The 22,463-nt window shown below is 49.9% G+C and overlaps 1 protein-coding gene across 2 annotated transcripts in view; it reads left to right on the top strand.

The window, feature by feature from the left end:
- Positions 1 to 10,807, top strand: part of CCDC88C (coiled-coil domain containing 88C) — a 115,618-nt gene extending 104,811 nt beyond the window's left edge. For both annotated transcript variants that reach the window (XM_080931258.1, XM_080931259.1), the window contains 5 exons: positions 562 to 750; positions 2,326 to 2,394; positions 5,111 to 5,179; positions 6,534 to 6,823; positions 8,622 to 10,807. In XM_080931258.1, the coding sequence (XP_080787384.1) occupies positions 562 to 750; positions 2,326 to 2,394; positions 5,111 to 5,179; positions 6,534 to 6,823; positions 8,622 to 9,617 (1,613 nt within the window). In that variant the 3' untranslated portion in view covers positions 9,618 to 10,807. The remainder of the gene's footprint in view (positions 1 to 561; positions 751 to 2,325; positions 2,395 to 5,110; positions 5,180 to 6,533; positions 6,824 to 8,621) is intronic.
- Positions 10,808 to 22,463: the final 11,656 nt, after the last annotated feature.

Here is a 22,463-nt window from a genome sequence, read left to right as displayed (position 1 = left end):
TTTATTTGGGTGGGGGATACTTTTCAAAAATAATACTTAATTTCAACAGATATATATGTTCATAGCAGAAAAGTAACACTGCTTAAAAGCCAAAGACAAAAGACAAAGACCCCTTTGAAGAGATTAAAGTTGCTTTGTTTTTTTTTTTTCCTGAGAAGAAACTTGTGAGCTTAGCAGTGAACTTTTTGATACCCCAAGAAATCTGGTTGTCGGTCCTCAGCACCTCAGCAGGAGGTGTGGAGAAGACACCTGCAGATACTTGTTTGAGCCGTTGAGACAGTACTTGGAGTTGTGTACAAGCAGCAGAAAGTGAGCCCTGCGGCTGACTTTTGAACCATCCTCTTGAGTTCTGTTTCTTCCTGCCAGTTCTGATGCTAACCACCTGGGCTCACACTGGAGCCCGAGCTAGCCCTGTGGTGCCCTCCCTCCAGCTGCAGCTGGAAGCCCACCCAGCTTGTGTCTCTGTGGTCTGTGCCCTGCCGCAACTGCTTTGGGCCTCAGTGTGCTTGTCCAGCCTTGGCACAGGCTTACAGCCTCATTTCTCAATGTCTTCTGCCCCAGGCCTCGGGGATCTAAAGCCAAAACGAGGGTCCCCACGTGGAGGCAGTGTTGACCGCACAGACACCTCCACTGACCCAGCTGTGAAGTCCTGGCCCTCAGAGCCTGGCTCCCGGACTTTTTCGACCTCAGCCACCACGGCAACCCTCTCCAGCTCCACTCCTATCCCCAAGCACCTAGGCCGCACCAAAGGTGAGTATGACTCCTCTAAAGGGTGAGCTGCAGGCCTGGGACCTGCCTAAAGTCCAGGCATATCATGAACAGAGGGAGAAGCTGATGAAGATTTCTGAGTCATACTTTGGTGCAAGCCTTGTCTTTGTTTACCAGCCAAGTGATTTTGGCTAACTTACTTAGCCATCAGTAGGCCTAAAAAACCAGGAAGAAAGCCTCAGAATCCACCAGCAGCAGCATTCAGGCATGGGCAGCAGCAGGGTTGGGCTAATACCAGGCAATTCTCTGGAGTCATGGGGTATTTTCTCTAAACAAAAGATGAATGAGAGGGTCTCTAACCCAGAAGTCTGTTGACAGAACTGAGGGCACGCATCTTATACTGGAGAAACGTCATCAGGGGAGGATCTGCAAATGTGCGGTATCGTAGTTCTTCAGTGGCTGTGAGTTCACACCTCAGATGCAGCATTAATAGAGTCTTTGAGTCTTGCTGTGTGAAGGAATTCCAAGCCAGCTGACTCGGTCAGCTGTTGCCATAGAAAGCATGTAGAAGCTAAAGAAGAACCTGTGACCCCAAACAGAGGAAAATAGATGAACAAATAAACATTTAAAACAGTGCAGAAGTCACTGACAAAGTGAGGTGTCAGGAGGAGTTGCTTAAGAGAATGTTGAAGTGCCTAACAGTGATACGGAGAATTACTATGTTCATGAAACAAGAGCAGGATGTCTTGAAGCAAGTGATGGCCAGAGGTTAGTAAACAAGGGGAGCAATGTTAAGCTGCCATAACAGAAGAGAGATGACAATACAAAAAGAAAAGAAAAAGAAGACAAAAACCCAAACTAGCTAAATCTGACTGCCTGTGCAGGGCTAGGGCTATGCGCTCAGCCTTGGGAGGCTTAGGCATGCACAGCGTCATGCCAGAAGTAGAGTACAAGCAACTCACACAGGGTCCCTAAACTTTGAGAGTCTCACGGTCTGGACGCTTGCTGCCAGTGGGTAGGTAACTGATTTAAATATGGAGACCTTGTCTTTTCAGAGGGGACCCCACGTTCAGTACTCAGATAGAAACCTGCAAGCTTGGAGAGGCCCCTAGATGACTAGCTGGAAGCAACCTGACTAATGTATTGTTGGGAGCTGAGGGGACAAGGCCCGCTCACACTCCCACCTCGGGTGGTGGGATCCAGTTTGTCTCTTTTTTCTTTTCTTCTGTCACCTGATGGTATTGTGTCCCTAAAAATGAATTGTTTCTGCACTCTCTGCCTTTGGCTTGCTTGGCTTTTGGAAGGATTCCTGAGGCACTAGAACATCAGGTCCCTTGTCCTGGACCTGCGGCCAGAGCTCATGTGCACTTTACAGCCCTTCATGCACAAAGTGTGACTTAAATGCAGTCCATCTAGTGGTTAGCCCACCCTCTCCTTCCAGCTAGACAGATGTGTGGGGGCTCTCCTCACACCTGTCCCTCACCCCAAGAGCTGGGCCTTGCTGTGATTCTGGGATGAACAAAAGCATAAGTTGGTCACACAGCCAGGGACAAGGGTTTTCCCTGTGGGTTTTGGGCACTCTAGAATCCCAGCATATTGACTTCATTCTCATCTTAGGTTGTAATTCAGATGACAACCTCTACGAGCCATCCTCGGAACCCGAGGGCCCCTACCACAGGCAGCAGGGTGAGTGGCCGATGTGGTATCAATTGGTTTTTGTCAGTAGCACTTGGAGTTTAAGCTAAGCAGCATGAACTCATGGAATTATAGCACACAAAGGTGAGGGTGGGTAGATAGGGCGGAGCCTCTCAGAGCTGAATCACCGGTCTCACTACCCCCTACAAGTCCCAGGTTCTACAAACTCTTAACGCGTCTACAACACCCTCCAGGTATGCCAGGGAGCACTGGTGACCAACATACGGAACATGTTTTAGGAAGGCCTGCGCCTTGTTTTTGCTTAGGTTCCACATGTCCATGATAACGTCAAGTTGTGTGAAATCTCAAACGATGTTAACTAGGATGTTCCCCCCGGTTGTGGATATTTTAAGTTTCTGCAAAAGAGAAAACGTTTAATATCCTCCCAGGCTTCTCAAAACTACAGGTTGCTGTGTATTCCCACGTGTCCTTTTCGGTTTCTCCCTTCTCCTTAGCCTGTGCCCTCCTTTCCTGAGTCCAGCCTTCACACACACAAGACAAGCACTATGGCCAGTAAGCTCTGGGCCTTGTTCTCAGTTTTTAAATGTACTTTTTTATGCATATGAATGCTTTTCCTGTGTATCTAATTGTACACCACTTGCATGCCTAGTGCTCAGGGAGGCCAGAAGAGGGTATTGGATCCCCTGGAACTGGAGTCAGAGATGGTTATGAGCCACCATGTGGATGCTGGAAAATGACCTGGGTCCTCTGGAAAAGCCTCGTAACTGATGGTTGTCTCTCCAGACTTCAGGTCTGGTTTTAAAAAGGGGGCTGAGAGAGTGGCGTAACGTGTGTGGGCCTAGTGCGGGTCTGGCAACCCGGGTGTGATCCCATAGCTCATGTGGTTGCAGGAGAGAACCAACTACTGCGTTTGCCCTCTGACCTCCATATGCATGCTGGCACATGTACACACACACACACACACACACACACACACACACACACACACAATAAATATTTAAAAAGAGTGAATGGTCTAAGAAATAAAAAGTAATGAGATAGTGGGTAGCCTAGTGGGTAAAGGCACTTGGCACCAAGCTTGATGGGCAGAGTTCAGTCCCAGAACCCACATGGTAAAGTGGGAGTACCACCTTATGCAAGTTGCCCCCTGACCTTTGTACATGTGAGAGTGATACAAGCATACGCACACAGAATAAACAAATGTTAAAAAAAGAAAGAAACCTAGAAGGGTAGGGAGAAAAATCCTTAAAAGGGAAACCTTGGCATGTTTACATGGGCTCAGTCTATGTCTGATGTGTTCAGTAGTTGAGGGCGCCAGCATCATCTCCTGCCCGCTGTTTAGAGGGTATGATGGTGCTGACATGGGTTATTTATGATTCCATGAGAAAAGACAGACTCTTGTGGGGGAGGTGCTGTGGAGTGCACATCTCACGGAATCACCCATTTTAATAGCCAGTAGCCAAGTGTATGAACCACAGAGTTCTTGAGATACATCCCGCTCTCTCCAGCTTCTCTGTGGCATATGGAACAAGAAGGATTGTTTAGTGGACGCAGGTGAGCAGGCATGGTGGGTCGGGCCTGTAATCCCAGCTTTCAGGAGTCTCTGACAAGGGGATTGTGAATTAAAGGCTACCCTAAGCTACCCAATAAGGCACTAACTCAAAATCAAAAATGAATGCTACTCACAGGTTCCTGGGCGGATTGCGTTGCAGCTTTCCTTCAGTGCCCATTACAGAACAGCCTGCATTTATTTCTGACCGTCCCTCCACCGAGGATCTCAGTCCACTGCTTTTCCCAAACGCCAGGTCTTTTTCAGCTCATCCCTAAATACTGTTTGCCAACAAGTATCTTCCAGTGCCTGTTCTGTACAGAGCCTACCATGAATGGGTCCATATAGACATCTGAGCTGACACTCCTTGGGGACAGCAAGTCGGTCCTTCTGGCGTTTCTGAAGGGTTTCTCCCTGCTCCATACCTGCAGTTAGCTCTAGAGCTACAGAGTGTTGGAACACTGCCCCCTGCTTTTCGGGGTTCAGAGTCCAGCAGCAGAGGCATTTTCTCAACATGACACTGGTAGAGGCTGCTGCAGGCAGACCAGGAGATGGCAGGAGGCTGACATGTAGACATAAGGGCTGGGTTTCTCCACCCTTGTTATAGGAACTCTGAGTTTTCAGATGAGAGCTGATAGGCATTTGGGGCAAGTGACTGAAAGACAATATGTACTATGTCACTCTGTTTCTGACATCCTGGCACTCCACCCTTGGTTACCTGCATGAGGATACTCAGGCACACCCTGCTGTGTTCACATGCATGTGTGCACTTGCTATCTTGAACAGCACCCCATTCCTGTTTTGGAAAGGACTGTTTGCATGCATCCCAGAAAGACTGGGGCAGTAAGACAGGTGGTCTCTAAGCTCCAACCCTGGGTTTGCCCAGAGGAGCCCTTAGCTACTTCTGTTCTTGAATTCCATGGTGTGATCTGCTTTGCTTTCATTTTAAACTAGAAGCCTTAGTCCTGGTGACAGATACAAACCCAACATCGCCAGGATGGTGCTGCTAAGTGCTGTGTCTAGCACTCAGTTGCTGAAGCCAATATGCACAGCATCCTGCAGACCTTTCTAGCAGGGGATGCTGGCCTGAGCTAGTGTGGAATCGCTTCGATTATGTTTTCTTCGTGGGGTTGGATGTTAATCTGAGATCTACCTGGTCATTGGCCCTTTGTGTTAAATGTATTCGTTTCTCCTCAGCATCTCGTCCAAACAGCTTGGAGAGCAGCAGGAACACATCCAGCAACAGTTCACCTTTGAGCCTCAAGGGTAAGGCTCATACCGTAATTCTTACAGCGCAGTCTCTGTAACAATCTGATACAGTCACGGGCCATAGACCAAGGTTTCTAGCACAGACCAAGGAGTTTCGACCAAACTAGGGTTCAGATCCCTTTTTCCCATGCCTGCCCTGGGGGTGTGTGTGAGTCACAGATCCTCTGGGTTAGAGCTATGTGGAAGGACAGGGACTGATTTTTTTTTTTTTTTCTTTTCTTTTTCTCTTTTTGTTCTACTTGAAACCAAGAACAAATGTGATTCTTTTTTCAGGAGTTTTATATCCCAGGCTGGTCTTCAGCTGACTTACAGACAAGACCAGAGTGTCACCATGCCAGTTTATGAGGTGCTGGGACTCTAACCCAGGACTCGTGCACGTTAACCAAGCACTCTTCCAACTGAAGTGTGTCCCCAGACTGGATCTAACTAAGAAATATTAAAATTTAAGGGCTCCATTTCGTGGTCTGTTTTCACATTTAGACCCCTTCGCCAGTTCTCCCTGCATTGGAAGAGCACACGTGCTGTCACGCGACCTTACGGCTTGAGACTTTTGATCAAGACGTTTCTTCTTGCCTTCTCTGTGTGACTAACCCCTGCGTGTAGCGGGTGCTAAGTGAACTTGTATCACGAGAATGAATGAGCTACTGAGCATGTGGGCGTTGGTGATTTAATTTTCACAGCGTGCTCAGCACGAGGATGCACAAGGACCGCATGCACACTGGGGGTGGCGTGAGGCGCTGTGTCTCTGCTGTCCCAACGTAAACCTCACACCCCAGTACACACATGCTTTTCTGTCTTCTGTGACACAAAACTGTTGTTAGTTTCAGTGGTGCAATTTTTCGTAAGAGTAGATAAATAAGACCAGGGCTGTAGCTCTGTGGATAGAGTGTTGGCTTGGCATGGATGAAGCCCTGAATTCAATCCCAGTGCTGCATAAACCGGGTGCTTGCCTGGAATCTCAGAACCTAGGAAGGAAAGGCAGGAGGACCTGGAGTTCAAGGTTGCCAGCAAGTTTTAAGCCATCATGAGCAACATGAGACCTAGAGGGTTTTGTTTGTTTGTTTGTTTGTTTGTTTGTTTTTTTTAAACTAACTAAATAATAAAACATGGAGAACTACTGCCTGCTGTCTAGGAGATGGGGGATAAAAATTTTAAAAATATATTTTTAGTGAAAGTTTCCTACTTTTACTTTTTACCAATTTGTTAAGAGCCAACGTAAAGTGCTAACAGCTGCAGAAGGGATCCCAGCTGGGTGCCCAGGGCACGGTTGTCTCAGGTGGGGTTGTAACAGGTTAGCCTCGGGGAGCGGGAGAGAGCTGAGACCGATGTGTGCCCCTGTGCTGCCCCCCAGGTTCCTCTGACCATCTGCACAGCCGGTGTGAGAGCTTTGGCAGCGCAGACCTGATCCCAAGCAGGGACCCTGCCACACTGCCTCGGGATAGCAACACCTCAGGACGTGCTATTCTCAGCCGCCATGAGTACCCTCCACCCCGGAATGGGCCTGCCTCCCAGGAGAATATCCAGAAGAAGGGTGCAGCTTCAGCCCACGCGGGGGTGCGTCCCCACTCAGCTTCTCCCAGCAGCGAGATGGTCACCTTGGAGGAATTTTTAGAGGAGAGTAACCGTGGGTCTCCTACTCATGTGAGTTCTATGGGACGGCAGGAGCCACTGGTGCAGGGAGGGACAGCAGGACTGGCTTGGCTGCAGCAGGATATCAAGTGCCACTAGCCAAAGGGTCACTGTGAGCTGGCCCTCAGGCCCCAAGCAGCAGGGGCTGCTTTCTCCTTAGACGCCAAGCCAGGGTAGCCTATGGCCACCACCCACTGGCAGGGTTGAATCTCACACTGGGTTTGTGGCAGAGCTCTAAGTAACTCCAGCAGCCATTGGCAAATGTGGAAGAGTCTTCAATTCTGCATGATTCTCACATGCCATGAAGTCACAGAGAGGGGTGTGTGTGCGTGCATGCGTGTGGTTTTGGCTTTATGTGGTAGTGGTCATATTGTGGTCTCAGCACTGAAAAAGTGGAGCCATGCAGACCCCTGAGGCTCCTAGCCAGCTTGCCTATGCTAATTGGTGAGCCCCAGGGCAGAAAAAGACCCCATATTAAAAACAAGGGCATCTCCGATATTTAAACCGTAGTAGAACCCTCCCCCAGCAGGTACTCACATGCAGACACTGTGGAAAGCTGATAGAAGTGGGTTCTGGTGGCAGAAGAAGTAGAGGAGCACTTGGATTCCAGACAGAAAGGGCACACACTTACTTTAGGATGCCTTGGCCTGCGTAGAAGGCCGAGTACCGTGAATTAAATGGTAGAGTCATAAGTGGGTTCAACAGAAGGCAGGAGGTGCCAGGGAGAAAGAAGCTCAGCAGGTAAAAATGCCTGCTGTGCAACCCTGATGATCTGAGTTCAATTCCCAGAACCCACGCAGGAAGCTGCATGCATGGTGGGGAGGAGGGTACATTCTTAATCTCAGAGCTCCTCGGCTGAGGTGGGAGGGAGATAGGTTTGCACAGAAGTTTCTGGGTAGCTAGCCTAGGCAAGCAGTGCCTGGCAGAAGTGAGAGGCCCTGCCACACACTTGAGAACCAACTCCCAAGAACATGCTCACAGACATGAATGAATGAATGAATGAATGAATGAATGAATGAATGAATGAATGAATGAGCAACATGCAGAGGGTGGTGGCTGCTGTGGAGAAGGCGCAGGTCAGAAAGCCTTGGCTTTACCCCAGACCTGCCATCTCAGGTTCTTGGGCTGCTTGTTCTCGTTTCTTTTTCTGTCATTAAGTAGTTTTTCCACAGCTTGAACCAAGCCCTGCCAGGCTACTTTGGGAATTGGGTGATGTTTTTGGTTGGTTGGTTTGGTTTTTTTTTTTAAGATGCAACCTACAGCAGGCCCTGGTGGTCCAGGTGGTAAATGTCATCCCTGGACATTAATAGTTATAGCTCTTCCTGGATGCCCACAGCATAACATGTCAGAAAGCACTACAACTTTCTGGGTTTGTTTAGCAGCTAGAGATGACTCCTGAGCCACTGATGCATTCTTCAGTCCGGCACCTCTGCAGGTCACAGTAAGCCAGGGTCTCACTCTAACAGGAACCTGCCTCTGCCAGGCTGTGAGACGCTAGCCAATGGCTGTCGACCCTGCCAGCATACAGGCAGACCTTTGCCTTTGATCTTTCTGTTTGTTTCCAGAGTAGTGGCGAAGGACACCTTCTGGGTGGGAGAAGCTGAGTCCTAGGGAAGTTCATTGAGCCTTGAGATGAGCTGTCTCCATGTCTGGGCCGTCCATCTTTCTAGCTTCTGAATTCTCCCATCCTGCCTCTCTTTCCTTTCTCAGGAGGAATGTGTGGGTAGCAGTTACAGTTCTGGTGTATATGTTGTTTCTTTCCTGTCCTTGTGAGTGTCCAGTTTTCCACCTGTTTCTCTCCTCTCCCCAGGATACTCCCAGCTGCCGTGATGACCTGCTTAGTGACTACTTCCGAAAGGCCCATGATCCCCCAGCTGTGGGAGGCCAGCCAGGATCATCAACTAGAAAAGATGGAGCCAAGATGCCCACCAGCTTTGTGGCTCCAACCCTCAAGATGTCAGTCAACACCTCTGAGGGGCAGCAGCTGAAGCCTGGGCACTATGTAAAACCCAACCTGAGACCATCTGAGGCCGAGGCCTTGGCTGGGATCCCTTCGAGACAGGTCCAACCTCCCCAGAGCCTGTCTCTGGGTAGACCCAGGCAAGCCACACAGCCCCAATCTTGTCACGTGCCTGTCAGCCGAAGTGCATCTCTGAGCAGAGCCTTCAGCCTGGCTTCAGCTGATCTCCTCCGGGCCAGTGGGCCAGAAGCCTGCAGGCCAGAGTCTCCTCAGAAACCAGGGTGTCCTGAGGCTGTAGGAACCAGAGAGACAAGCAGCCACAGCCTACAAGGCTCCCACATCCTTGCCCGGGAGAGGACTCCAATAGTAGGAAAAGCTGACAGTTCCTCTCCAGGCCCAGGTACCCGAGGCCGGCCACTGGACACAAGGCGCTTCTCTCTGGCTCCCCCGAAGGAAGAGAGGCTAGCCCCCCTACAGCAGTCTGCCACAGCCCCAGCCCTTGCTACTGGATGTAGCAGTGTTAGCAACCCCCAGATCCAGCACTTCTCTCCCACTGTGGTTCCTGCGGTCAGGACAAAACCCAAAGTACCACAGCACTCGGGGGAGATAGCCACCGTGGCTCCTGTGCGTCCGGGGCTTGGCACCTCAGAGGGAGATGGGGGTCCAGGGCATGGTTACAGCGAGGGGCTTCTGACCAAAAGCCCTGGGAGGTCTTCTGACTTGGCTCCCGTTGTCAAAAGAGGTCCTGATGACTTCACTCAAGGGAGCAGCTCAAAGAGCACGCCGGCATCCCCAGAGCCGGGTGGGGACCCTCAGACAGTGTGGTATGAATATGGTTGTGTGTGACCTGTGTCACAGAGCCTTCTGATTCCAATGGCCTTTTCCTGTTTGCCTGTGGTGCAGGGGGAAGGGTGCAGAATGAGGAGTGGGGTTCCCATACAGTCATCCTATTGGCTGATGGAAACCCTGTTGCCAAGCCCTAAGAGGATTACCCTCCAGGGTCTGTAACTTACCTTCTGTGGCTGCAGCTTCCAGCAGCTGATTTCTTACAAATCTGTTTAGCATGGGGGCCCGCTTAGGAGCCAGTGACAGTGAATTTACCCAGAAACAGACACTACTTGAGTAGGAATACTCACCTGCAACCTGTCGACCTCCACTAAAGAGCGTGTGCACGTGTGAATACATGCATGGGTACTAGGCTCACAAAGCTAAGCCCTGATGGGTGTGGAAGTCCCACTCCCATCTAAAAGCCACTGGTCCTAGGAAAAGCTCAGACTGGGCAAACCGCCAAGATTTGCAGGTTTTGGGGGAGAGCCCAGAGCAGGGCTGGCTGTTAGACCCAGGACCATTTGCCATCCGTTCCTGAGGTCCAAGCAGTTTCCTTTCCAGCAGGACCAAGCTTCAGGATCAGCCACAGGGTCCTGGCTCTTTGTAGCTTGCTCTTGGGCCCTACCTACTAGGCTTTAAGGCTTCCTAGGAATCAGCCTTTTGGGACTTCCTAGGCTTTACTACAAACTTTACTACAAACACTGGATCTGCCAGGCCTAGGGTATGAGGCAGAGATACCTACGAGTACCCCAGTCTGGCAGGTGTAGTTACTACACAGAAGGAAGGACAAAGCCACACTTGCTCTGTAATGTGGTGGTTGCGCCCAGCCTTCCTTGGCTCAGACGGAATCTCTTTATTTCTGAATAACTTTTTGGGGGTAGAAACCAAATTTCTTTTATATGTATGTATGTATGTATGTATGTATGTATGTATGTATACAGTTTTGGGGGCCTATTTATGTTCAGTTGGAAGTCATTCCTTCAGGAGTCTGACCTGCTGTTTGTCTGTCTGGTCTACTTCCTGGCATGTTTTGTTTCCTTTTGTAATGGTGCTTTTCCTGGGATGGACTAAACGACTGATTTTCTGTTTCGATGCAATGTGTTGAAAAAGGAACAGGGGAGACCTTGAATGTTAACAGGATCCATGGTGAAGGTGTTTGGGTTGTGTGTTAAATAGCCATTTGTTCTGGAAGACCAGGACAGGGCCATAATAAAGTGGAAAGGACTGTGACTGAGCCCTGGTTTTGTTGAGTGAGCGCTGGCTGCGTGCAGAGGATTACTGCAAGCTAGGACTCCAGCTCCCACACCTCAGGCTCCTCCAGCTGTGGAGGTCTGTAGTTGTGTAAGTCACTAGGTGTATGAAGTTGCACAGCCTTCAAGGCCAATGTAGAGAACAGAGCTGTCCTTGGAAGTGACAGCAGCCCGTGGTCCGCATCACATTAATTCTGCATCTGGTGAGTCCCAGGTGAGCAGGGGGCTCTATTCCTGTCAGGACAGAATCCCAAAGCTACAACACTCCCAGGTGCTAGACCTTGGAATTGGACCTCAGGGCATCGTATTTAAATCAGTGAAGTAGGTGAAATGGGAAAAAGTATCGAAATCTTCCCCAGGTGACCAAACCCTGTCCTGTTTTCAGGTTGGCCTGATACCTTGGTTCTCTCTTCCTTCACCAGACTTCCTGCAAACGCCACTCTTGCCTCCTGGCCCTGCCCTTTCTTCCTGAGTCTGCAATCTGTCGGATCTGGCTGCTTGGTGGGAGCTGCTATCCATGGACAGTCACTTGGCAGGCTTCGCTCCCCGTGGCCTTTGTAGGATTTAACACCTGGCCAGTTACGCCTCGTTGGCAGCCTCTGTCTCACGACTCCATCCCTTCTGGGACAGCCCTCCCACACTCACGCTTACAGGGCTCAGCGATCCACAGAGCCTGTGGGCCGCCCTCAACCACTTTGCCTCCCTTCACACAGCTCCCTGTACTCACAGTAGACCTCCTAGGCGCTTCAGACACGAAGCCCACCCTCCTGCAGCCTAGCCTGGCAGCTCACCTCCCCTCAGCCTCCATCCATCTTGCGCCATCTGTTGTAGAAGCCTGGATTTGGTCTTGGCTCCTCAACTGTGTAGAGATCGTACTAGATCCTTGCCTTTAGTTAGTTCACCCTAGGCCTCATCCTCCAGCCCTGGGGCCCTAGTTCTGATCTGTCTCTTCAGCGCACTCTAGTTCTGTCTGATGTAAAAGGCTGCTATTAAGTCACCAGTGATGCTAAATCCAAAGGCAGTCTTGTCACTCTGATACATTCTCCCCAAGTGACCTTTGCTCTGAAACATTCCCGCTCTCTGTATGTCCGAAGTAGCCACACCCTGCGCTCTGCAGACCAAGTCCTGCACACCTGAGGCACACCTAGGTTTCTCATCACCTCTCATGCCCTGACAAGCTCCTACCTACACATCCACAATTCTAATTACAGGCCATTCCTAGGAGGCAAGGAGCCGGCATCTTCAGCCCCCACCTCCTTTGGAATTCTAGATGTACACACATCTGACTGAGATGTCCCTAAGGTGTCTAGAACCTAACTGACATCTGCCGAAAAGCTGGGCTTCTCTCTCCCCTTTTCACTAAACCCTGATGTTTGACGTTCCCTTCCCTTCTCCTGTGTTCCTTCCCTCAGATGGTTTCAACTCTGAGACTTCAAATATCCAGATCCAGTCAGTCTCAAGTGAGGATAATCCCCATGTATTCAGTGTGTAAGGAGTATGTTCTAAGGGCCCAAGCCCCACCTTCTATTCCCATATAGTCTTTGGATATCTAGAAAGTAGTTCTTCATGTTCACAGCATGGGGAGATCTTTGGGACAGGGGCTCTAGAGAGAACATTTGGGACATAACAAACATCCTGTTAATACCTGGGTCTGGGAGGGATACAATTACACATCTAGCTCCTACTGAGGTAAAGGATGTGTGATATTTACAAGGAATAAAACTTTATTGAAGTCTATGTAGTCAACGGATTATCATAGAATGTTCTCACATTTGTCATGCTTAATGTATTAGTGTCAACCTGTGTATGGCTGGCAGGTGACTGTCATTCCAAAATGAATGTGGCTTGACACTTTGTCAGCAAGTCAAAGGCAGGTTTCATTGATGGTGTGAGTGACTGCTAAGTCACCTAGTACTTTCTGAACACTGTGGAGAGTCCCATGTTCATATGGTTCACATGGTAGTGGTCTCCAATACAGCTACCCTTACTTAAAATGAAGGTAGGACCACAGTATTCACCAAGACATACTTTTATATTACCAACATTTGTCTTCCTTGATTTCAAACGTCAGAGACTGAAAAACAAATGTTAAACCAGCATGGTGGCACAGGTCTTTAATCCCAGCCTTCAAGAGGCTGAGATGAAAGAACCCTGTGTTCCAAGCCCCCCGTGGACTACACTGAATCCTTAAGGCAAAGCAAAAAGCAGAAGTCAACTACAAATCCAGCATTTTACGAAGCATGTTCATTTCTGTGGTATAAATGCTCAGCTGATTTCAAACTGCCTTCGTGGTGTAAGAGCATGAAGAAGGAAGGGGTGTGCAGCCCCCTACGCACTGCAAAACACCCTCTATACGAATTTCCATGTAGGAAGTGGATGAATTTTGACTTTGTGATCTTTGTCTTTATTACATTGTTTAATCTCAGGAGCCAGAATGGGCCAATTCCAGCTTTGTCGCCACTGAGGAGTGAGCTAGGGAAGGGAGGGACAGAGATCAAGAAGAAATGGTCCAAACCAAAAGAACAAGGAAGGGATACGAGAGACTGGCAATCCTAACCCGAAACTGAGATGGATAGGCAGCTCCTCATCCTTCCAGCCTAAGACTGACCTGGAAGCCTGGGCGGCCACAGGGAGTGTGGACTCTACCTTCTGATACAGGTGGTGCAGTGGACTCTGGCCGGTCATTCCAAACTTAGCTGCCCTGAGACTCTGCCTTGGGGAACTCTGTGTGAGAACCTGTGTCCCCCACCTAGACCCTTTCATTTCACAAGGAGCACAGCAGGAAAACCTGCTTGGCAGTAGACAGCCTGAAGCCAGCCAGAGTTGTGGACAAGAGGACTGTCCTCACCTAGTACATGGGGTGGGAGGGAGAGGAAGATGGTCTAGTGACCTATCCCACCCACCAAGTCTGTCTCGTCCCTTCATTCTGTCTAGCTACACAATATAAGCCACCTGTTCCTCATCTCCCGGCCCCCAAGTACTTTCTTAGAACAGGGGAAGGGATTTAGGTCCCTCCATCGCCAGCCTCTGAAGACTGCACTTCCGGGCCACTGTTGGGTGGTGGGGAAGAGCTGGTCAGCGCCAGGGTGTCTGTCTGGGGCCTGGGCTCACTCGGGTCCGGTCAGTACGGTGGATGCCAAGCCTCCATCGGACCTGCGCCACGCCCTCGCCTTGCGAGCTGCTTGCCTTCCGTGCCCACCAGAGAGGTGAGTAGCTTCCACGGCTCGCGGGTGGAGACCCTCAGGGAAAGCGCAGCTTGTGGGCAGGAAGGAGGAGGGGAGTGGTCTGCAGAGCAGGCCTGGGGCTGGCTCCTCTACCCCAGCAAAATTCCAGCCACATGCAAGGTACCCCTGTACCCGCCGAGGCTTCCTCAGTATAATTAGACAAATTAGAAGAGAACGGAATAGAAAGTAACAACAAAAGTCACTAAACAGTTCCAGTTGGAGCTGCGCCTCACAGGGCCGAGTGGCAGAAACAACGTCTTCGCCGTGTTCGTAGCAGCTGAAAGGATGTCTCTTACGGGAAACCATCCAACATGCACCCATTAGGAGGCCCCACCTCTCCCATCGCAACCCCCTCTGTGCTTTCTTCCGGTGACATTATTTTCTATTCCGTGTATCATGCACGTGTATCATCTTCTCACTGTTATTATTACCCAGGGTCTCCTCTCGGTGGCGTTGAGGATACAGAACAGCTGGTCTCTTGGTCCCATTCTGACGTCCTTCTGTCTTTTTCTGCCTTCCTCCTGTTCCTCATCCAAGCCCACCCTGAGCTACCTATCCCGGAAGGTTCCATCCCTGGTAGAACGTTTGTTTCCATGGCCTGGGTACTGGATCTAATTATACATAGGAGCTGGTGGGTGTTGTAAAGCCACAGAGTTCAGTAGATGCTGTGGAGTCTCCATCCTTCACGGAGGCAACTGGGAGAGGACCCAGTGGCTGTCCCTTCCCTCTTATGACAAATGACCACAAATGCATTGCCTGAGAACAGCGCAGATTTACAATCTCAGAATTTGGAAGGTCAGATCCAAAAGCTCTCAGGGTGCAGAGCTTTGTGAAGGCCCCCGGACAGTGAAGGTTCCAAGAGGGCCTTCTGGTGGCCTTCAGATAGAAGCTGCTTACACTCAGTCCCCTTCCCTCCTTCAGAGTGGACAAAAGCCCCGTGGGCTTTCTGTACATCTCTTGCCATCACATGAGATCCACTCAGATAACCAGGATCGCCTCCCTATCTTAAGATTTAATCACACTCACCACATCTCTTTTGGCATTTAATAAGACATACTCACAGGCTCCAGGGACTAGGGCATAAATATTTTGAGGGATGTGCCTGGGACCTCTGCTCTAGGGCTGTGTTCAATGTAGCTGACACTGGAGGGTTACAGCACAGCATCCTGGGAAGATGGTGCCACCAGACATCTTCATTGTACATATGATGTACTAAGGACTTTAGAACTCTGCTGGTAGCAGAGCTGGGCTCTGGAGTACCCCTTTCTGACCTTGAGGTGACCCCCACCTCTCTGCCACCATTGTTGCTCCCAAGAGACAAGCCCAACCATAGGCCCATACCAAGCAAGGACTAAAGTTGACTGAATTCAGGGGGAGAATACTGGGATGTCTCTGGTCAGGCCTTGGTCTATGTTACAAGTTTGTTGTTAATCTTCTATCATCTCATTCCCATAGTACCCACACTCCATAGTAGACAACTAAACCATGGACCAGAAGACTTGAGGGGGCTTTTCTGTAGATGCTTTTATTGTTTGATCGATAGTTGGTTGTTTGGTTTTCTTGTGGTGCTTTGGACTGAACCCAGGACCTTGTACAAACTCTGTGGGCTCTCTACTATTGACTTGTAGCCCCAGGCCACCCCTACATGCAGGCAGGCAACCATCCATCCATCCATCTATCCATCTATCTATCTATCTATCCACCTATCTGTTTGTCCTGTCTGTCTGTCTGTCTATCTATCTATCTATCTATCTATCTATTATATATATATATGTATATATATATATATATATATATATATATATATATATATATATATCCAGGGCCTCACTATGCAACCTGATCTTTAACCCTTGATAGTCTTGCTTCAAGCTTTGAGTGTTCAATTCCATGTGCACTGCTATGCCAAGTCCCAGTGGCTCTCTCAGGGCTCTTTGTCATCCTTCTTCCTCCATGTTCTCCAAAGTGATAAGACCATAAAGGAGGCAACTCTGGAAAAAAGAAAACAAAACCAGTCTCCACCTTCCCAGCTCTTAGCCACTAAGAATCTTAGCACACTTAAGTCAGAGCAGAAGATAGTGCCCTCCTGTGGGTGCTGCGTTCAGGAAGGCTGGCTTAACGTTCCCAGAGCGCTTGCTAGGTCCAAGAGTTTTGGACTTTCTAACTCATTTTCTGCAACCATGTGAGGTATTGTTAGTCATGCCATCTTACAAATAAGAAAATGGAGACTCGGGGACACTGAAGGTCACAGAGCATCAGTGGAGAAGTCAAGGGTTTGGTGCATGTTCCATGATCAAGGCAGATACTGATAAAGCTGCTGAGCAGCCCCCATCCTGGCTCGTACAACTGCATCCAGCAAAGCCCCTCTGTGCCTTCTCTGCCTCGCCTGCTCTCTGAGCAGCCCCCATCCTGGCTCGTAAAACTGCATCCAGCAAAGCCCCTCTGTGCCTTCTCTGCCTCGCCTGCTCTCTGAGCAGCCCCCATCCTGGCTCGTACAACTGCATCCAGCAAAGCCCCTCTGTGCCTTCTCTGCCTCGCCTGCTCTCTTCACACCCCTAGTAAACTCAGTTCCTTCCTAGACTGGGACTAGAACCCAGGGCTTTATGTGTTCTAGTCAAGCACTCTACCACTGGGCTACATCATCTCCAACTCTTACTTAGGCTTTGAAATTGTTAGAAGGGCCTCAAACCCTTCCCCAGCCCACTTCATTTTCTAGACTAGCTGGGACCACAGGTTGCACCAGCACATTCAGCTACTCTCCTGGTTTCTGTGGCAACCAGAAGTGAAGGTTTCCTTATATTCAATTCATAATCCCAGTTTAAAGAAGAAACTGACCCAGTGGAGCTGCCTAGTTCTCACAGCAACAGACCTGCAAAAGCCCCCTGAACTTCCCCCTTTCCGAAGAACTCAGCCTAAGCACGCCTAGCCTGAAAGACGCTCCTTGGATCCCAAAACCAGCCATTAGATCAGTGGCTCTCGATCTCCCTAATGCTGAGACCCTTTAATACAGTTCATGTTATGGTGACCCCCAGCCATAAAATTATTTTCATTGCTACTTCATAATGGTAACCCCGCTGCTACTAATGAATCATAATGTAAATGTCTGATATGTAGAATATCTAATACAGGACTTCCCCAAAGGGGTCGTGACCCACAGGTTGAGCACCTCTGCTCTAGATGCCTATGTTCACATTCTGCCTGGATGTGAGTTGTCCATCCTCTACACACACACACACACACACACACACACACACACACACGGGGGGGGGGAGTGGTTAACATCCCCTGTCTGCAGATGTCCCCATTAGTCACAGTCTTCTGAGCGCCTTCAGATTATCTAGGGAGGAGCAGAAACAACCATGTGGTGCTTATCCAGGTCATCTGATGAATCAGCTCAGGCCCCGGCCTGCTGGTGTGTGGTTGATGCCAGAAATGATCATTCTCAGAGCGACCAGCCTCCTGCCGCCCAGACTATTCCAGAAGGTGCTTGACTCAGCAAGGGTGGGTATTTCTGAGGAGGGAAGCTGGCTACCTGCATCCACTTGCATGATCAGCTCTGGGACATGTTCCGCAGTGACAGGAAGCCAGGGCAGGGCAGGCAGTGATGGGATCTATGGGGCTGAGCAGGTACAGCAGTGAGCTGGCACAGGAGACAGGAGAGACTGTTCTTCTGTCTGGAGCATGAAGGGAGATTTGGTCTGAGGCTGGCCAGCTGTGGGCATTGGAAGGGCAAGCAGGGAAACTTAAAAGTAGTTCATCTTAAAAGTAGTCACGTGGAACAAACGTATGTGGGGAAGCCGGGGCTCCCCCAAGGCCTATAGGAGTAAAGCAGGGGAAAGGGCAGGAGTGAGAGGTTAATAAGAGCCGACACCTCCAGTAGAGGAGGCAGCTGACCTAAAGTCACACTGGCAGAGGGACTAAATCTCCTTTTAGTGGCCAGACGTGGAACCCAAGGCAGGGAGCCGAGACTGAGTCTTCCAAGAAATAGGGGTAGAGTGGGTGTGGACAGGCAAAGGAGAGCACTCCGAGAACTGCCTGGGCGCACAGTCCAATGTCAGCCATTTTCTGGCCATTTTCAGAGCATCACCCCAAGTTTGATACTGGAAAATGGAATAAGCCCATTGTTGCTGAGCTCAGCATAAAGCCTGTCTTTAGGCAAAATGCCAAACAAACAAACAAACGAACGAACAAGAAAACCCAAACCCACAGGAGACCGAGAAAGGAGAGCAAGAGCAAACAATGCCTGCTGGAGACTGAGAACAGGCCTCTTCCCTGAAACTCAGCCCATGAGGGAAGGGATTTCCGTGGGCCCGAAAGGCCGTCATTAGTAGAAGATTCCAAGTTGGCATTCCTGGAGCACTTACTATTCCAGGCCCAGGAAGCTTCTAGAAGATGATGTGCACTTCCTTTCAACTCAGTGAGGCCTGTGTTGTCTGTAAGGTTGTTGCCAGGTTTCATCTGCAGCACAGCGAATTCCACGGCCCATGCCAAGGCCTGGCCAAAGAAGAGCAGCCAGAAGGATGGGTTTCTTTGCCTTTTTGGAAGGGTGGGGTGTTCAAGACAGGCTTTTTCTTTGTAATAGCCTTGGCTGTTCTGGAACTTATGCTGTAGACCAAGCTGGCTTTGAACTCACAAAAGATTCACCTGCCTCGGCCTCCCAAATGTTGGAGGTAATAAAAGTATACGCTCCCACACCCCACTTGCCTTTTCAAATCTAGGATTTTCTTATGGAGGGCAAGGCCAGTATTGCCCCCCAACTGTACCTCCACTAACAGTTCTGATGCTCTAAGAAACTGGAGTAAGGGCCATGTACCACAAGGTTGAGGTACAAATTAAGAGGAAGCTTAATTCAAGGGCTTTGGGATCTAGGACTGGCTCTGGGGCAGAGTGCTTGCTTAGCATGTATGAGGCTCTGGGTTCAATTCCCAGCACTCTGGAGTTTGTAGGTAGCAAGAAGCAAAGATGTTGTTTGGGCATCTGCAAACAGAGATTATGGGATAGAAATGGAGAGACGGGACCACTAAGGAGAGCTGCTCCGAGCCAGGGGACATCAACCAGAGTTTAGACATAGGTCATTCACAGAGTCGCATGAGAGCAATGTGGGGCTCACTTTATAGCAAACTATTACCACATCCTGGAGAGTCCGAAGCGCAGATGTCCAGCTGACTGGGCTTTAGCACAGCATTTTCTTCACTGCAGTCATTGCTGAGTGAAACAGGTTTATTTATTTTTTTATGTATATGAGCACACTGTCACTGTCTTCAGACACACCAGAAGAGGGCATCAGATCTCATTACAGATGGTTGTGAGCCACCATGTGGTTGCTGGGAATTGAACTCAGGATCTCTGGAAGACCAGTCAGTTCTCTTAACCACTGAGCCACCTCTCCAGCCCTGAGTAAAATAGTATCAGAGTCTGAGCTCCCACAGTGTCCTGACTGGGTGTGTACTTAGGCAGTTTGCAGCACCTTCTTTTTTTTTTTTTTTTTTTCTGGTCTATGAAATGGAGAGAATACAACTCATTGCAATAAAAACTCAGACATAAGCTCTAAGGATACAGTAAATATAAAAAATCATAGCAGGAAGCCGTATGGTGGCGGCACGTGCCTTTAATCCCAGTTCTCAGGAGGCAGAGGCAGGGTGATCATATCTGTTCCTGTCTGACCCTGTTTCAGAAACAGAGAGAGAAAAAGGGTATTTGGAATATTGACCAGCAACAGCAACTGATATGACAGAACGTTCATCACTGTGTGCAGAGCCTTGTGCTGAGAAGGCATCCCTTGGTTTAACTCGTGTGACATGACAACCCCTCTTTTAGGTAGTGTCCCCATTTTCAGGGAGGGAAATGCTCACAAAGTGGCTAAAAGACTGAGTGCAGGTCACCCTCTCAGTGAGAAGGGCTGGAATTTAAGGTCAACCCTGAATGCTTAGCTACATTCACAGTGGCAATTTAAACAAAAAGCATGGGGGTGGGGGATGGAGGTGAGGTGTGGTGGCGGGTGACAGCTGTGTAGGTAATCCCCGAGGCTCTCTAGCCAACTGGTCTAGAAGAGGGTAAGCCTTGAACTCAGGAAAAGATCCTGTCTCAAAAAACCAGGTGGGATGCTCTCCACTCACACAAGTACACTCATGCATGTACACCACATACAAGATTTACATCATTCAGTTCTCTCCCTCTCTCCCTCCCTCCCTCTCTCCTCTCTCTCTCTCTCTCTCTCTCTCTCTCTCTCTCTCTCTCTCTCTCTCTCACACACACACACACACACACACACACACGGATAAAAATTAAGAAAAAAATTCAGATGAACATTTGCAGGCACAGATAGTTTAATCTGGAAAATTCCATTTGTGAGCATTTTGCAAAAAGTGATTTCACAATGGGGACCAGAGAGCAGGCTGATCCCGGCTCTGACAGCAGCAGAAGAGAAACATCCCATCCACCCCCCAACCCCACCCCCACCCTGTGCTATTTGGCTGCCCTTGACCTTCTGCCTTCTTCGGCAAGCAGTTCTACCTAGAACAGTAGTTCTCAAACTGTGAGTCATGACCCCTTTTAAGATCTAATGGCCTTTTCACAGGGGTCACCTAAGACTAGTGGGAAAACACAGATACTTACATTATGATTCATGACTGTAGCAAAGTTACAGTTATAAGGTAGCGATGAAAATAATTTTATGGTTGGGGGTTCACAACATTAGGAAGGTTGAGAACCACTGACCTACAGACTACATCCTAGCACTCTGGGTTCCGCAGAGGTCTTGGCAGCCGCGGACGTAGCTCTCCTCTGTCTCTTTCCAGTCTACACCTCGGCTTGCACTCCATCTCTATCCTAACCGTCTATCTGTCTCAGACATGAACTCTGAAGACTCTCCACCAACCAGTTCCAGACATTTATTTCATAGATTCGAGTGTGGGTCACACAGACAGGCAACTGTGTGGCAGCAATTCCCATCAGTGCAGAGACCTCTGGTGGGGGTATCAAGCCCAATCTGGGAACGTTCAGAACAGAGGCAGAGGCAGAGAGGGTCTTCCGGGGTGAGGGACCACCGGAACCCAGGTATGCGTTTGTGAAGGAGAGAGGAAACATAAGGTGGGATTTGAATCTCAAAGGCTTCATTAAATAGATGGGTGACCTAGGACGAACTAAATTGTTCTCTCGTGCCTCAATTTCTCCCAATATAAGTGGGAAAAAATAGTAGCATGTGTCCCATAGAGTTAATCAGGTTAACACGTGTAGGTGCTTATAACAATGCAAGCTGTTATAATTTGCTATTAGCATTTTGCGGGAGTATGTAGGGCAGAACACAGTAAGTTTTCCTTGATGGCTTCATAAAACCAGAGGAGGTCATTTACAAGGTCTTTGCCCATCCTTTCTGGCTCTGGAAGCACGGGGTCTGGGATCCAGAAGTCTGAGCCCCAGGCTTCGGGCAGGTAGAGAAAGGCCCAGAACTGTGACACCCACCTCATTTACTCAGTGTTCTGATGTTGGAGCCTGAACGCGGAAAGGCTCCCTGGGAGTGCCTGTGGCTGAAGAAGTCCCCTTGAGCTTCAGTAGCGAGGCTTCATCTGCAGAGCCAGTCTCTAGGTCCGGATGCTAGCGGGGAGGGGGAGGGGGAGATGCTGCACCTCCGGGACCGGCGCGCGCTTAGGCCACCTCGGCCCTTCTAGCAGGCGCCTCGCCTGTGGCCTGCGGTCAGTGTGAACTGCAGGGCGTGGGCCGACAGGTCTGACTGTGCCTGACTGGGGTTGGGAGCGGGAGGAAATTCGCACAACGTGGCCCAGAGTGGCAAGGAGAAAGGGACCTGCGAGCCTGCAGGAGTCCCCAGTCTCTCCTGGCGGCGCACGCACCGCACCAGAGGACATCGGGCCCGCGTCCCAGACTGTCGCCGCTCAGGTACGTGTTCCCGAGAGCCAGGCTCTTTTATTTATTTATTAATTTATTTTTTTGCCATGGTCACGGGTCGCTGGCTTACCAGGGCTTGGAGAAGCGCGTAGGAGGTCTGGTGGGTTCTGGGTCCTGCTCTGAAGCGCAGGGTCGGGTGTGCGCGCCCGGCCGGCGGAGGATGCGGGAGCGGCCGCGCGCAGACGCTTGTGCTGAACCGAGGCGGGCACACCCCCAAACAGCACCGTGTGCGTGCGGTGAACCCACAAAACCGACTGTGACCGAAGCCACCAGAAGATGTCTGCCCCGGAGCGTCGGCGCCTCCCGGTCCCTCTCCTGGGTCCAGTGTCTCCTTATGCGGTCACCACCGGGTTTAGCAGCCGCCCCCGCGGCTGGCTCCGTGGCCACCTGGTAATTTCTTCACCCTCAAAAAAAAAAAAAAAAAAAGGATGAGACCTCTAACCCTTCATTTCCCGAGCTCTGATGATCTAAAGATTGCTCTGGGGTCT

This window comes from Micromys minutus (assembly GCF_963924665.1).
Source record: "Micromys minutus genome assembly, chromosome: 1".
Classification (NCBI taxonomy): Eukaryota; Metazoa; Chordata; class Mammalia; order Rodentia; family Muridae; genus Micromys; species Micromys minutus.
This window is presented reverse-complemented; position numbering and strand designations above follow the sequence as displayed.